The sequence below is a fragment of the Egretta garzetta genome, unplaced genomic scaffold, assembly GCF_000687185.1.
Source record: "Egretta garzetta isolate BGI_Z169 unplaced genomic scaffold, ASM68718v1 scaffold702, whole genome shotgun sequence".
Classification (NCBI taxonomy): Eukaryota; Metazoa; Chordata; class Aves; order Pelecaniformes; family Ardeidae; genus Egretta; species Egretta garzetta.
Window position 1 is genome coordinate 556,560 of NW_009258908.1, and position 16,457 is coordinate 573,016.

The 16,457-nt window shown below is 43.7% G+C and overlaps 1 protein-coding gene across 1 annotated transcript in view; it reads right to left on the bottom strand.

The window, feature by feature from the left end:
- CELF4 (CUGBP Elav-like family member 4) overlaps nucleotides 1-16,457 on the bottom strand; it is a 283,507-nt gene that overhangs the window by 10,284 nt on the left and 256,766 nt on the right. Inside the window, exon 11 of the mRNA XM_009634219.2 lies at nucleotides 11,197-11,280. Within this exon, the coding sequence (XP_009632514.2) occupies nucleotides 11,197-11,280 (84 nt within the window). The remainder of the gene's footprint in view (nucleotides 1-11,196; nucleotides 11,281-16,457) is intronic.

Consider the following 16,457-nt stretch of genomic DNA (forward strand, 5'->3'; position numbering starts at 1 on the left):
CACACCTGATACCTCATTAGGGATAGGCTGAGGCAACACAAAGGTATAGAAAGACTTGAAGCCTCTCTTGTGGGACAGTCCGGAGGTTTCTGTTCAGAAACCAGAAGTAGCAATGAATAGTTTTTGGACATGCTTTTCAGACCAATGTTTTACTTTGTATGGAGGCCACTGTGTGAAAACCAGCTAACAAAATTAAAAGTGAAGTCAACAAGAAAAAACTTCCTCATATGCAGTAAGTCACTGGGGAAGAAAAAGAAAAGATAATATCTCTTAATATCAAGACCAAGGAGTTGTGAACTGGCACTGAACTATGGTGGATACCAAGAGGAGAAAGGAAAGAGTTATACACGTACATTTTAAGCTGGAAGATAGCATACTGTTCCAGATCCAGCCAGCTGTTACATCTATGGCCCTTTCAGTGTCAATGTAAGAGCTCTGCATTTTCAACTACCCACAATAGACAGGGAAATGATCAGCTGGCTTCTTTTGACATCAACATCAACCTTGATCCACCCTTGTGTGGGAGATGGGAAAATATGCTTGTGTTTTAATTAATGAAATAAGGAGAGTAGAAATATTGCTGGAAAACACATTTATGAAAATGTCTATGATTAGAAAAACTGAAGACCTGAAGAAAGCGTGACGGTTATTAATAATTTTGACAGGGATCTTAGTTTGAAAGGGTGAGGTAAAAACATGAGTCACTCCTAAAAATGTGGCTCTTGCAGACTCCTAAAAGGAAAAATTCTTCTTTCATAAGCATTTTTAAAAGTCCAATAACACAATAATCCTCTTGAGCCTGTTCAGCCATGTCAGGAGATGCACAATGAGCAGGATAAATACATTAGAATTTCTGGAAACTCTTCTAAAGAAGGATTTTAAGGGGTAATTAGGTACCTATCTTTAGAACAATCATATAAATTCACCTTTAAATGGTCAGAACACAATCAGATTTGTAGGTCATGTTGCCAAAAAGGGAGAAAACCTGTTACCTGTGAAGTAGCCAAAGCTAGCAGCTGCTTTTAGGTTCACATCCTCCCTTTTATAACAATAAAAATGCCTGGCTGAACATCAGGGTATTGAAGCTTAGCTGGTGAAAGCTAAGGCCCACTGTTCCTAGGTTTTCCATGGGTTATATTACTGAGACTCTCACTAGAGAGGTGCCTTGGCCCACAAGGAAGGCCAACGGCATCCTGAGCTATATTAACAAGAGCATAGCCAGTCAACTAAGGTCGTGATTACCCTTCTCTACTCAGCACTCATTAGACCACACCTGGACATCTAGTTCTGGGCACCCTGTCCCAGCAACATAAGAAAGAAAATGACAAAGTGTAGTGAGTTCAGCTTATGGCCGTGAAGATGGACAAGGGCTGGAGCATTTGGCCTGTGAGAGCAAGACAATATAGATAGTCTTTTCACAGCGGTGCATGATGGGAGAATGAGAGACAAGGGGCATAAATTGAAACAAGATTGTTCCAGACTGGATATAAGGAAAAGCTTTTTCATCTTGAAGGCCAGCAAACTTTGGAGCAAGTTGCCCAAATTCAAACCACTTGTTCAGGTTTTTTGTTGGTTTTAATAATTTGCAGACATATTTGCTACCACAGAAATATATATATAAAATGCATATATAATGTACGTGTCTATACGTATGTGATCTATTACAGCTCAAGACTGGGGAGAGTGGAGATGAGGTTGGGGAATTTGGCTGGGGATTATGAGATAGATGAAAGCAGAAGTAGTTAAGAAAGGCATACCTATTTTTATGGAGATCTGCAAGTTGTTACCCTGATGACAGCCTTTGAAGATGTCAATGTGTACTATTTAAGATGTTCAACTCAGTTTCTGGTTTTGGTTTGCTTACTTGAAAAGGGTGCATATCACATGCACCAATACATTAAACCAATGATAAGTTTGCAAAATGAAGCGGTCCAGTTAGAAATGCAAGAAATGATGTTACCTATAAAATTTTAATTGTGTATTGTTTTGTATATGCATTAAGGCATTGCTTCTAACCACATATTTCTGTATTTTTCTTTTTCATGGCATCCTCATTTTAATTACTGTACAGAATGAATAACATAGCAGGGTGAGGAGAATGGCAATGTATCAGGCTCATTATTGCAAGTGTTGGAATATAGACAGTAAATTAAGCAGGGAAAGGATGGTTTTGGAGTTGTACAACCAAGTGTTTGGAGAACTGGAATTGATCCCTATTTCTGCCATGACATCCCAGTTATGCCGTGTAAATCATGTATCAGAAAATTCCTTACTAGGATCTAGACTACTTTTTTTACTAATAAATAAAGTAAGGAAGGCTCTGAGTGCAACTGGCACATCATGGCTTGCATCTACACGACTAAACTCTTACCCCTCAAAAAAGGGTGGCCTTGTCTATACTGTTGTGTAGGCACATTCCCTGGTCCTTGTCACCGCTGAGCCATGCCCAAGCAATGTTGAGCCATGGGTTAATTGTCATGGCCCAGCTAGAGCCAATGGTATACAAATGTTAAAAAGATATGGACAGTTATGGTGCAGTGTTTGAGCAGATATGTGAGGCCTCTTTAGTTTGCCAGTGAAGAAGAAGCTTTACTATGCGTTCCTCTTTTCTCAGTGCTCAATGCAGTGAGATTTCACTGGCAGAAAGGCTGCTGTCTGCATCTGCATCTGAAGTGAACACAACATAGCGTGCCCTGCACTGTGCTAAATACTTTGAGAAAACAAGCAAACAGACTGATCAGGCTCATGGCATCTCAGATTAGGCATCCAAGATTAATAAATAGTTTTGAATATCTTTCTATGCCTCATCATCCCCTTGGTGAAATGAGGACACCGTGAGCACTGTGAAAATGCTGTTACTTCACTCTGTGAACCTCTCAAATGCTCTGCTGGGAAGGGCCTTAGGAAAACAGATGAGGAAATAATAATAAATTCATATTCATAGCAGGGTTTGAATATGGTGCGGGAAGGAAGGCCTGAGGCCAAGTGCAGAGCTGTGAGGATCTATTTAACAGCTGCTCAGTAACTACCTAGCTGACAGACTTCAAAATGCTGTCCTGTGCAGTAAATGAGACTGGATAGATGGTTATAAAGAAGTTGAAGATAGATATAAGGGGAGCGCATGGATGGTTGGATGGATTGATAGAGACTCGTCTGTTCTACAGCTCGAATTCACCTTGCATGAGAGAGATCTTAGGAAAACAAAAATAAAGACAGATGTAATGGGTATCCAAAATGCTGTAGTGGGTCTGCAATCTCGTAAGAGTGGGATGTGGCAAATCTGTGCTTGCCAGATCCATTATCTTGAGTTCAGAAGTGGGCCTGCCCATGGGAGTGGTCATTATTTCCAAATTCTGAACAGAAATTTCTGGACTGAATGAAAGTAGCACTAGAGATTCTTCTCTGGCTTTTCTACACATTGGGCCATTCACATTTGAAACTGTGATATCCCTGGAGCACATGTAGGATCAGTCATATACGATTCGAGTTCATCTATTCTGTCTAAGGTCAAAGGGTTTTTAGGGGTGGCAGTAGATGGCACACTGTGCAGGCACACGAGAGCCTGGTCAGGTTCTTTTCCCGGGTCCCAGTGCTGATGGACTGATTTGAAGCCCAGAGCATTAAGGTTTTAATCTCCTTAAAACCTCTTTTTTCCCCCCCTCTTTTCTCTTTTCTGTCATTAACTCCTAACATTGGTCATTTCTATTAGTCACATAAATGGCCTTTCCCCCTTTTGAAGGTCATTAAACGAGTAGCTACAAAGACCCTGCAGTAACAAGTTCCTCCATCTAATTATACAATGAGTAAAGACATTTAAAATTATCATCTAAGGGTACATGTGAGTGGGTATGTACAAACATACCCACAACTTTTAAACATGTTCTGGATGTCTATCACTTGTGTGGAGAGATGGATAGAATAGTGATAGACATGTGGACAGACAGATAAATAGAAGATAGATTCAGCTAACTTATTCTTGTCTAATAAATTGTTAAGCTACAAAAGAAAGCAGAAGTCCTTGTGTACAATGTATAGATTTTCTTTAATGTGAGTTATTGGGAAAAAACAGAGCTGTCCCTTTAACTGGAGAGCTGCAAACAGCTGTTCCTTATGCATACATGCTTGCTTGGTCTGAAAGTTTTGGTAAGTCAGTGCATAACTGACAGTTAGATTTATCTCCCCAATAAGCAATCAACATTATAATAAAGGAAAAATGCTTTCAGTGCACCTTTGAGACTGCATCAGAAATTAATCTAAACATCAAATTAATTATAGTTTGTAAATGAATAGTGGCTCACAGCCCTAATACTTCTCCCGCTCCTCCTCCTCTCCCTAAAGCCTCCCCCAACCAACTGCAATGGCTGGAGGTGCTGTGTAGTGAGTTTGATGAACAGCTCTTTCTCTTTCTTACTCACACAACACTTTCCTTATCAGCTGGAGAAAAGTCCCATTGTTGCTCTGCAGACCTGAGGTCTCAGAGCCTGGCTGCTTTGGAGTATTACAGAAAGCAGCTAGCACATAACAAACTTTTGTGGCTCCTTCTCCTTTCCTCTGGGAGCCCTAAGCACCCCTCTAACAGTGTCTTCCTCCTCTTGTCTTACGTTCCAGCTAAGCTGGATACCTCATGAATCTCTCTGTGGCTGGCTGGCTGTGTCAGGTCCTTCAGAGTGGAGAGGACCACAACAAACCAGTGCCAATCTGAACCAAAACATCCCAGGGGTCAGGCATGCTCAACACATCTGGAAAATCGTTCCCATATTCTCTCAACTCAGGCATGCAAATTAACGGCTTCTTCCATTACACTCTGAGCTTTGGTCTGTAGCCCGTAGCTATATGAGAATGACAATCTGATATTGTCCAGGGACCTGAAACAAAATGTATGTATTGCCACTAGATCATGCAAAGTAAAGGACATAGCTTAATTCCATGTGCTACAGCAAGAAAAGCTTAGGTAGGGATTTTTCTTAGGAACTTTGAAATCAGGTGAGAGCAAAAAGAAAAAAAATCCAAATTTAATCATAGTACTGGTAACAGAAGCAAGCAGAACTCCAGCTTTGTCCCAGCTTTCTAATAATTTCTCTATCCGATGAGAATCTTCCTATTTACCAAAGGAGGAATCAGAAAAGAAATCCCCCAGAACTTTGAGCTGATAAATAGTTCTCCTCATCCATGGGTCCTAAAGCCCTGTGCAAAGGAGTCAGTGCTACAAGAGGGGGAGCCCAAGCCAGGCTGACACACAGTCACCCAGATGGGGCAGGAACACAGGACTGGAATTTCTTACCCTTACGCCACCTTATTCCTGGACCTGCTCATTTCACTGGATGAACTTAAGGAGAGCTAGCTTCTTTTTATTAAATGAGGGACTGCCAGATTTGGCAGGGCATGTTGGAGGCACATTGAGAGCAGGTGCTCAGCAATATTTTTCTGATGTACTTCAGGGTCTGTTGTTCCACTGCTATGTCTTATGGAGAGCTGCCAATGCACTTTAGACCTGATCTGCAATGCCCCTGGTCCCAGGGCCCTGCATAGCTTTGCTGATGTCCTAGTCTCTTGATGTTTCTTTCTTCTTTCTGTTTCAGCTTCCAGGTTGAAACTCTGCAGACTGCCATGACCTGACTGCTGCCTTGCATCTCCCACTCCACCTTTCTGCTATCACACTGCAGTCCTGAAATGCCACGATGTGTTTTTAATAACACAATACAAGCTCTATCCAACCCTCAGCCCTTCTCCAGAGCTTCACTCCCTCCTCTGTTCAGTCCTCATTCCTCACTGCTTTTCTCACCTTTAATCTCTCTCCTTTGGCTCCCCTGTTTCTTTTCATAAGCTAGGAGCCAGATAAAATTTAGTAGGGAATAGAAATATTTAACAGTGAAGGTAACTAACTGCTATGACCCTCATCAAGTGGTGTCACCTTCTCTCTTTCAGCAGCCTCAGAGAAAACTGGATGCTTTTCCAAATGGGGTGGCCCACTAGCAACTTTTGAGTGGACTCCCTGCAGGAATCTGGAATGAAACTTGATGTCCATGTTGTACCAAGAGTCAAAGAAGATGTTTCCTTTATGCCATATACATCTGTGGTCCTAAGAAGCCCTTGCAGCTTGTAGCCAAAGCTGGAATGCCCCTTGCTATGTTTAATGTGGGGCATTTTAAAAAGGGGTAGGACATGCCTACTGCCAGTGTGGAAGTCCACCTGGAATGAATAAAAAAGGACAAAAATATCCAGCAGTTGTGATTTCTCACAGCTGGGGTGTCAGGCCATGTCAAGCTGAGTGGGGGGAAACCATGGTGTCTCTGTGGGCATAGGAGAGGTCCTGCACAGCATCCCAGAGTCATTGTCCCATGGGGAGAAATCAAAGCTGCCACAGCAGCAGCTATGGGGAACAGGCACACACCAAGGAGGCATGTGCTGGGGAGAAAGGGGAGGCATGGGGCAGGACTGGTCTGACAGTGTCCACTGCTCGGTGGCGTGCAAAGAGCTGGCAGATATCAATGCTCTCAGAAGGAGATGACTGGAGGAATGAATTTCCAAGTGCACCAGTAAAGCAATTCCTCCAGCTTTCATTTATCTACATCTTATTTGACACCTTAGGGTAATCATTTGGCCTCTGCTGCTCCATCCATGTCCTCGTTTTTCTAATTTCTGTCACGTTTTCCTAATTAATATTGCCCAAACCTGTCCTTTTCTCCCTCTTCTCTGTTAAAACATTTTCCTAGAACACATCTGTCTGTGTATTTCACTAGTTTAAAATCTTCAAATGCCTTCTTAAAACATGTCTTGCGCAACAACAGTGAGTGATCCTGAAATTACAACTGTGTTGTAGGATCACCCTTGTGACAGGAGTAGAGTTAACCATGTGTGGGCAGCATGAAGAACGGCTCTTCTCACATTGACTGCTTGCCTCAGCAGCCTTAATAGTGTCATTTGACTGGAGTTTTCTTTTTGTCTTGTACACAAACTGGTCATGTTCATGTTATCTGCGTAACAGAGATGGGAATTATCACCAGAACCATTAAACCTAGTACGTAGACATATTGCTTGTCCCCTGACATTTAGGATACCTACACACAGAAGAACTTACATACATGCAGCGGGAAGGTGAGAGACTGAGTGCAGTATCTGCCTTGCTCAGGGACAAGATACAGCTCCAGCATCCTGCAGAAGTTGATGTTCAGGCTGTGACACACTGTGCCTATGTGCAAGACATCCCAGATCAGCCTGTTGTGAGAATGGGAGTCATTGTCTTCAGGGAGTGTCTGATTAAGTGTAATTTTTCCCTGAGAGAGACAGTGATTGCCATTTCACTGGGCCATGCTGTCCCAGTGAGAAGAAATATGCTGGCTGTAAAAAAAGCATGTGGGAAGAGGCTACAGGTTTCATCTGGGCATTGAGTGAAGGACCAGCAAGAGAGGACAGAAGGACAGAACAGTGAAGACATGTGGAGATGAAATTAGTAAGTTTGAATACAAGAGGGTGAATAAGGCAGTACCTGAGGAGAAACCCAAGAAGATGCTGATATAGTCAGTGTGATGGAGGCTCAGGCCATGGGGATAGACAGGGTGTTGGTGACTGGGAGGGAGAAGTGTGGTCTGCACTTGGACATACTACAGCTGTGTAAGGATAGGGGGAAAAACAAAAGCCAGAGGTTTGAAGAATTGTAAGAGAAAAGAAAGATTTGGGTCTAGCCTGGGTAGCCGAAGGAAAGTCTAAGGCAAAGAAGCCTCCCAGTTTAAATGACTTTTTTGAGTGAGAAGTCAGGGTTCTCAGGTAGTCTTACACACTACAGTAAGCAGTCCTGCTATGGAAAATGATACATATATTTTGAGCAGTTCAACATTTTATACATGAGACTGGTGTTTGCTGTGCCATGCATTCCTTGCTGCTCCTTGTCAGCCAGGAAGCAGCAGACTCTGAATTGGGAAAACTGAAGGCTTCATGACCACAGCATGGTTTCTTCGGTGTGTGCAGGTGCTAAAGGTTCTCTGCAGGGTCGTGGTCTCCAGAAACAAGAAGCAAGGCTTGTGACTCACCTTGCTTTCTTCCTAATGCTCCCATGGCTGCCTGCACAATATCCTAGTGGCCAAAGGGGGTAACTTTCTGCTGGAAATGCAGGGGAGAATTTAGAGACAAACAGAAAGGAATAAAAGTCCTGTTTAGAGATGCTGCTCTACTCACTCACTTTGGGCTAGCTCCAGCTGCATACAGGTAGTTCAACAGTGAGACAAGAGCAGCAAATTTTCTGTTCCCGTGGAAAAAAAAACATGGTGACATTTTTGTCCATAGAATTTTTTAGGTTTGTCTAAAGCAGGACTTCTTGACAATTTCTCGACAACCTGGGGCTAGAGTCTGTTACAGCAATTTATTTGGGATCTGCATAGCAGATACATTTTAAAAGGTCATACAATGGTGGAGTATCTTTCTGGGGCCAGACAGAATTGTCCCCCCAGGCTACCAGTTGCAGAGCTCTAGCTGGGTTAAAAAAAAAAAGTGAAACAGAATGCAAATGCTATGTTTTTACATGTTGAGATTTGGGAAATGTTTAAGAAGAAAAGGAAAGAGTTTTCTTACTTTCAAAGTTAACAAAATCCCTTTTTTTTTCTTCAGGAAAAAGTTTTTGGTTTTTTTTTTTTAATTGACTTGCTGAACAAAAACCGATAATCAGTGCCAGCTTCAGTGGTCTTAGCAAAACAAATGAAAGGCCCGATTTTCTGCAATAGCCTCCACATTTTTACATTGCTTTAAAGTTGAAGGTCAGCAGGGTGGGAGGTTTTGAAGAGCAGTGTGACATACTTGTGATAATTAGCTACCTGTACTTCTGCTATTTCTATCCTTCTGGAGGTGGTGCACATGGCAGCATAGTCAACACCTTTGTCTGAGACCAACAGTCACAGCAGGCACTCAGCTCTATGGGAAAGTACGTTAAAGACAGAGAAAACCGAGGCTTGACACCTGGGAACCAAAACTGGCTGGACTTGGATATTTGTGTCTCAGAAGCTAATACAAGGTAACTAAGATACACTAGCAATCTCTGATTCCTGCTTTTGCTTACCTGTGCGCTTGAGTCTACATATCCAAAGGGCACCATCCTGCTTTCAGGCTGGAATGTTCCACCATTAGTTTTGGAGGTTACTTTGTCAAACAAACCGATGCTTAGGTTCTCCTAATAAGACTCAATGTTAAGCAAAATTTCTGCTAAGATCCCTTGAGTCCTGCTCAGCTATCGGCCATGATCTCAGAGTGCCTTGGAAGCAGCAATAAAGCCAGCCCCAGAACCCTGCCCCACAAGATAGGCATGTGTTGCTGTCCTCCTAAGCCCTGTAGCCAGAAAGCCTTTGATCTAAGAGGAGATAAGGTGAATAGCTCTCCAGAAGACATTTACCCTTACTGGTCTGGGCTCTCACCTCATTTCTCCACTTAGCTTTGTTCTTCTCACTTGTCAGTATGTGGAGAACCAGACTCGGCAGTCCCCTAAATATTTATGATAGGAATGGCAATTTCATTGCCAAAGGTCCATTTCTAACCCATGGGTATCCTTGGAGCATTAGTTTTCAATGTCATCTAGAGCTGTGCTGGTCTGCTCAATCTTGTTATGAGCTTTTATATGGTTAAAGCTGTAAAAAGCAGGTGGGCTCTGGAGAGAATGGGGCTAATTCATAATTTCTCATTTGAATTTCCCAACTGCCTCTTCACACCAAACTCTTTGTCCTTTATTCCTCTAGAGCTTGAGAGTGCAGCAACTCAATGACTACTGGTGAAGGGGAGTGCTGTGTCCTCTCATATCAGAGGCAAGGCTCCTTCGATCAAAAGGGAAAATAGCCTGTTCACATCCTCTGTGAATGGGCAGGAGGAACTGTGTGTAGAAAAGGGGCACAAACCCCTTGGAAGTACTGTCTGACATGCACCATAGCTAGCAAGGGATGAGGTAAGAGTTTTGGGAGGTGACTGTCCAGGAGGGGGAAGGGGAAGGCAGCATGGAAGGAAAGCATAGTGTGGAGGCTGAGAGTGGCTTTAAAATCAAATGAAACTCCTGTAACTCTTAACTCTGGAAGTTTGCCTGAGAGACAGAATCCAGATCAGCTGCAAGTAATGGAAAAGAAAAGCAATAGTTTGTCCCGCTGCATTTCTCAGGGAAGGCCTGCAAAGAGCACAGGATGGCAGAGAACCTTAAATTGCACATCCCAGTGGTGAGCACATGGATGGGGGAGATCCCCAGTCCAGCAAGGGGATCAAATGTGGCAGGGTCCCCATGCTGCCACACTGCCAGAAGGGACCCTTCACAGCAACACCTTTGCAAACAGCGGGATCCCACTGGGACACCATGCACACCTGGCTGTTGGCTGGCTGAGCCCTCCCATTGGGGGTGCTAGGATGCCCCTACCTGGTGGTTCACAGGCAGCTGAGGCTGGGCTCTTTCCATGCTCCAGCTGGTAGGGTTGAGCCAGCAGCAATGGCAGAGCTGCGTGAGCAGGGTGCAGCTTTCAAACCCAGCCCCTTAGTGTGGCCTGTAAGCTGAGGCATAGGGTTAGCTTAGTCTACCTGTATCTGCTGTGGTGCTGGTTCGGGTCCAGCAGGCTCCGAGCTTGGCTGCCTGTGGTCCACCGAGCAGCCACCCCCCCCAGAACACCAGGCTTTCAGCTGATGTTCAGCCCCTGTCTCCTTGCAGCCTAATGCATCACCGCTGCTGGAAAGTTGCCCCCACAGCTCTGTCTTCCCTTCAGCCCCCGTGACCTGTGTTTCCTTAGGTACAGAAATTCCCCTTCTGAAACATGCTTCTGCTGCTGACCCCATCAGCAGTTCACCTGCCCCCTCCTCCCTCAAGCTCCCTCCATTTGGCTCCAGGTGCTTTAGTCTTTTCTGCACCCTCCTGACTTTCCCTTCCAAAGGGGGATATTTTCCACCCCACCACCAGCAGCTGCAGCACCCTGCTTCTGGTGAGATGCCCAACCTTCACCTCTAAGCAGCGCACACAACTCTGAGCATGAGACAATTAGGAGAGAAAGAGGGAAGGGGGAAAGTATCGACAGGAGTAAGTTGAGAGAAATCATAAAGCTTAAGCAGAAAGAAAGCAGTTTGAAAGGTAAAGTATTCAGAGAAAGCCCTTTCCTGGATGAATCTAATTGTTTTGTTATCTTTACCCACCAAAGCATTTACTTTGGTTTGTCGCCCGATCCACAAACACTTTCGAGGAGATGACATTACCGAAAGGCAGGAACATCTGCATCAGCTCAGCATCCCCAAACTCCTGGGGCAGATGGTAGATAAACAGGTTACAGCCCTCTGGTCCTATCAAGAGAAAAAGAAGACCCATGAATGGAGAGAAATAGGATATGAGAAAGCACATGGTGCATATTTACTTTGGCATCCCCTCTCTCTGACATGTGAGGGTCACCTCTGGGAAGAAATCTGTAGACTCTCAGAGGAATGGACAAAGCAGAAGACCAGGAACACAGAAAGTCACCTAGAGGCTGTGCTAACTTCATTAACCTTCCCAGGAGAGACACCAGGATACAATCTAGAGACAGAGGGATGCAGCAGCACATGTGGCCATGGAAAGACAGAATAGAGGAGTAAGAATAAAAAGAATGGAAGAATGCGTTTCACAGTTTTTCTTTGCTCCTCATAATCACATTTAATCTGTAGAGTTTTGGGTGGCCCACACTAACCCTTGCCTCTTCTTGCAGTCGGCATGCAGAGTTTTCATTATCCTTGTATCTGTGTGAGAACTGTGATAAGAAGTAGAAAGATATGCACAAACCCACAAGCTTATATTGTTTTGTAGACTTTTACATTCAATTCCCCGGCTTGACTCAGCCTGAAGACTCCCCCAAATCTGGACAGTTTGGCCATGTCCCCCATTCTAGAGGGCTCTGCAAAAGAGATTACAGATGGTTTTAAATCCAAATTACTAGACAAGAGGAATTGCCTTTTTTGCCTCAATGCTGTAACATACACACTTACGGACTTCAGAGGGTGCTTGGAAAAATATCCAGAGAGGAGTCTTTAGTCAGAATATGCAGTTTTGTTAAAGTAGAGACCCTCAGAAAATGTTCTGTTGAAATTGTATTTTTGGGCAGAAGAGGGAGGATCTGCCTCTGGTCAAATAGCCTAGAATTAAACTTTTCAATGTGACTTTTATTTTTAAGCATGTTGTACTTGATCAAAAGTCAAGAGAACAAGTGTGTCCAAGTGGTTTTGTTGAAAAATATAAACATTCAAACCCCTCGCAGTGTTCACTAGCAGAAAACTATACAGTTTGAAGAGGGAGGGATTGGTTTTTTCACAGTCTTATTTGCAAAGGTACTTCCAGCTGCTGCCCAGCTCTGCACTGACCTCAACAGGTAACTCCAGCTCTGCTTTGCTCAGGGGGGTCGAGAAGAAGGGGATACAGCATGTGCTCCTTGCTGCAATGGTAAGAAGACAGAGGGAAGGAGGGTCTCCTCCTTCCCCTCAGCCCACATGCCTACAACCCTGTAACTGGACTGAGCCAGCTTTCCCCCATTTATGCCTGGGGCAGAGTGTGGGGAAGGAAAGGGTTTTTTAATACTCTCGTTTTCTTCATCAGGGCATAATTATGGTGTCATAACACAGCAAATTACAACTTTGCCTTTCCTGTTAGGGAGAGGAGTTCATCTAGATGCTCCCACCTTTTATTAGCCATTACTCATCCCCCTGGCTGGCAGGAGAAGTACGGAGAAGTCAGGATTCTGACAGATGCCCATTTAAAGCTCATTAAAATTCCTGGGCCTCAGCGTGATTGAAGTCACAGGCTCTCCACATTTCCTTTTGGATTAATGGAAAATGAAGCCCTAATGAATATTTGCTAAGCACAATTTTCCCTACTAATTTGCTAAAAGGACTGTCACGAAGGAACAGCTGATCCTTTGCATCTTGTGCATTTCCTAGAGATCATGAGGATAGTAACAGGGTTTCTTCCAAATGGGAGGGATAGTGGTACAGTGGGATAATTAACTAATTAGGCACCCGGTCATCTGCTTAGCTAAATTACTTTTGAACCTCAGTGGCCCACAATCAGGCTCCCCTATTTCATGCCAAGCTTTTCCATCTTCCCCCCACCTCCTGTCTGCCTCTTCCTTAGTCTCCTCGCTGAGCAGATATCCCTTCTCCAGCCCTTGCTGCAGTTCATTTCCACACAATGTGGAGTTATTGGCATGATAAACTAGATATGAAACACTCTGAAAGTGTTAAACAAACACCGACCCCCTTAGGTGTCTGTTAGAATTGAGCAAATTCTGCCCAGGAGAAGACCATGGTCCAGAATAGCAGCGAAAAATTCATTCCTTCATCTGAACGTGCCCCAAAGCACTTCTGCTGTGGGATTTGAGATCCACATTATAATAGAATGGGTAAAATCTTGGCTTTGCTGCAATTAGTGGCAAAATTCCCACTGACATCACCAGAGCCAGCAGTTTGCTCTGTAAAACTGGCAAATTCTTTCAAAAATGCCAGCTGCATTTCCTGGGGTCTTGGATGTGCTGTGTATGAGTAGGGATTCTGCCTGCGTGTGCTGAGAAACACCTACTAAGGCATAAGGCAGACCAGGAGGCACACAACTTCATCTGCACCGGGCTTAGGGGTTGGGCTCAATGAGAGTACAACCCTTAGTTCACCTTGAAATTAGCTTTGCCTCACACTGCTCAGAGACCAAGAGGGAGACACCATGTGAAAAAGCAGAGACCATCCTCAAAGCCCAGTTCAGCTCTGAAATGTGGCTGGGAAATGCCATGCTACGGCTTCCTGTACTAACTCATATGGTCAAGGCCAAACTCAGTCTGTTCCCAACTGCAGAGGGGTTTTGGTGATTTCCAACACTGAAAACTTCACCTGATACTGAGAAACAACCTGGGGTAATTTGATTTGTGTTACCATCCTCATATATGAAAATTCTGCCATTAGAATTCAGCAAGTAATTTCTTGTTAAATCCACCCATCCGTAAGACACCTAGCACCATCAGGGTCCTTGGTAATTCACAAAACAAGCTTTCTCATTCTCAGCTCTTCTACCTTGTTGTGGTGGGTTTTGCCTGAGTCATGTTAATGCGGGCACTCCGTGTTTAAGTGTATGGCTGACTCTTTATACATATCTGTATATTTTTAAGAAACCAAAGGCATGAGTTGTTCAGCTCAGAATGCAATGAAGAACTAATTTAGTTCTCAGTGTGCACATGCAATGAGTTTTAAAGGACTCAGTCAGGATCACTGGAGCAAGACGAGTATCACAGCTGGTATGGCAAAACCTTAGTGAAGACTCTAAATGCCTTGTTGGAGAGAAAAGTCTTGTTTTGGAGTGAGTTAGTGGATTATTGGAGAACAGCATACTTGGCAGTTCAGGGCTGAATACAGTACTAAAGTTATTTACCACACACTTTACTTCGGTTTTCAAAAGGGTTGTAAGTGAGCTCGAAATCTAACCCTCATGACACATTATGTGAAGAGAATCAAGTTTCATTTCTACCCTGATATCTACCATGGCTCTTGGTTTTATGGCATTAAGTTATAGATCTGTCCATTAATACACAAGAAGCACAGATTGCCTTGATTCAGACAAAAAAGAAAGAAAGTTTTAAGGAACATATGGTTTATGAATGGTTTGTAAATTACAGGCAACCCATGCTGGATAATGGAAAAACCCATGATTGAGGGCACAGGAGCATGTGCTAGAGAACTCAGTGTTGGGTCCATGTTGATTTGGCTTCGCTGGGCCTGTGTCGCTAAGCCATTGCTCTGCCCATGCTCCTCAGCCTCCAGCTCATTGTTAGTTCTTTAGCATGGGGAAGCAGCAGACCCAACCTACCCCTGGGTGTCCACTATCAACATGAGTAAACTCCACATACCTGAGCTGACATCAGCTATCTATCATTGCATCCCCAAATCTGTGAGTCAGTGTCATAAGGAAAGGCTATGAGTAGGCTGTTCTTCCAACAGTAATTAAAAATGGGCTGCCCTGTAGGGTTGTATGAAGTTAGCCTGCAGCCCTTTAGTCGGCTGCATACCTCACCTCTACAGCAAATATTCAGAGTCTGGAATTTCATTGCCTCTTCTGCATCTGCTTGCTATTCAGTCCCCAGCATGTTTCAGCACAGGGCAGATGAGAGTCACAAGTCTGCATCACTTTATTTTAATATCTAAGCATACTTCTGAGTTTCAGAAACTACGTCAAGATGAGTAATACCATACAGATTTAAAACTACCCCCAAGTTTTGACTGGTTGACATGGCCTGAATCAAGACTTCATCTCTAACTTTTGGATCTGTTCCACCCTATGTACCCCATCAACTGCCAGCAGCCTCAGCGCTCATGTGGAAGTAATGACTAATCTCTGCAGGAACGTTACAGCAGCCAAGCTGCTCTGGGCTTGTTATCCTACTGGGATTGGGGAGCGGAGAGTTAGCATTGTTATTAACAATGCGATCATCGATGTTATTGTTGTGGTAGGGCTGGTTCATTAACGAATCAATGTTTGTGCACATCCTTGCAAACATAAAGTGCTCTTCTCAGCACTGAGCATTCTTATTATTATTATTAGAGTTCCCTCTTGCTACATTTTCCTGTTAAAGGTTAGAGGTGCTTAAAGGTCTTGACCCTTTGACTCCTAAAAAGAAGTGTTGTGCCTTAGAGCTGTCCCTCTAACAAGCAGCAGAGAAAGCCACAGCATCTAAACACTGCAGGAAAATGGGGGACACTGGTAATGGCATGCTACATTGGACTGGTGGTTCATGGCATCCTCAATACCAGCCGCTTACAGGAAGAAGTGAGAAGTTATGAGAGAACTTGTCCACTGGGTGACACTCACCATCAACCACAGTGACACACAGTGCCTTGCAAAAACAGGGGTCCTTGGGCAGTGGGTCTGCAAAGTGTGCACAACAGCTCTCCCTGGCTTCTGATGGTTCCTGGCACAATGCTACACTGAGCAATGATCTGCTCGCCATTTTGTCCTGTGCTTAATCTAGCCCCAGTAAGTAATAAAAAGCAAAGTCCTTCAGCATGGGGGAAACATCTCTGTAATGATACGTTAGGTCTGTGCATCTGTTCTCACAGCAGGGACGTGTACTAGAGCTAATCAGGAGCTGGAAGTTGTGTTCCCCAGGAAATTCTGACACCAGAAAAAAATGAATTCCAAATTAGATCGAAATGCCGACATTTCTAATTTTCTTGCAGAATGAGATTTCTCCCCCAAAGTAGTTCTAGGCCATCAGAATGTTTTAGTTTGATAGTGTAATCTTGATTCATTCCACTCTGACTGTTACACTATATTAAACCATTAAATGTCATTATATATATATAATAACACATATAACAGAATATATCTGAATTAGTGATCTTATAGAGGATAAAAGTTGAAATGTAATTATTTAAAATGAGGGTCTCTACACTAAGCTGAAGCACCTGACTAAAATGCCACACGTAGGCAAGCACTCTCCTCTTCTAGTCAAAAGGGA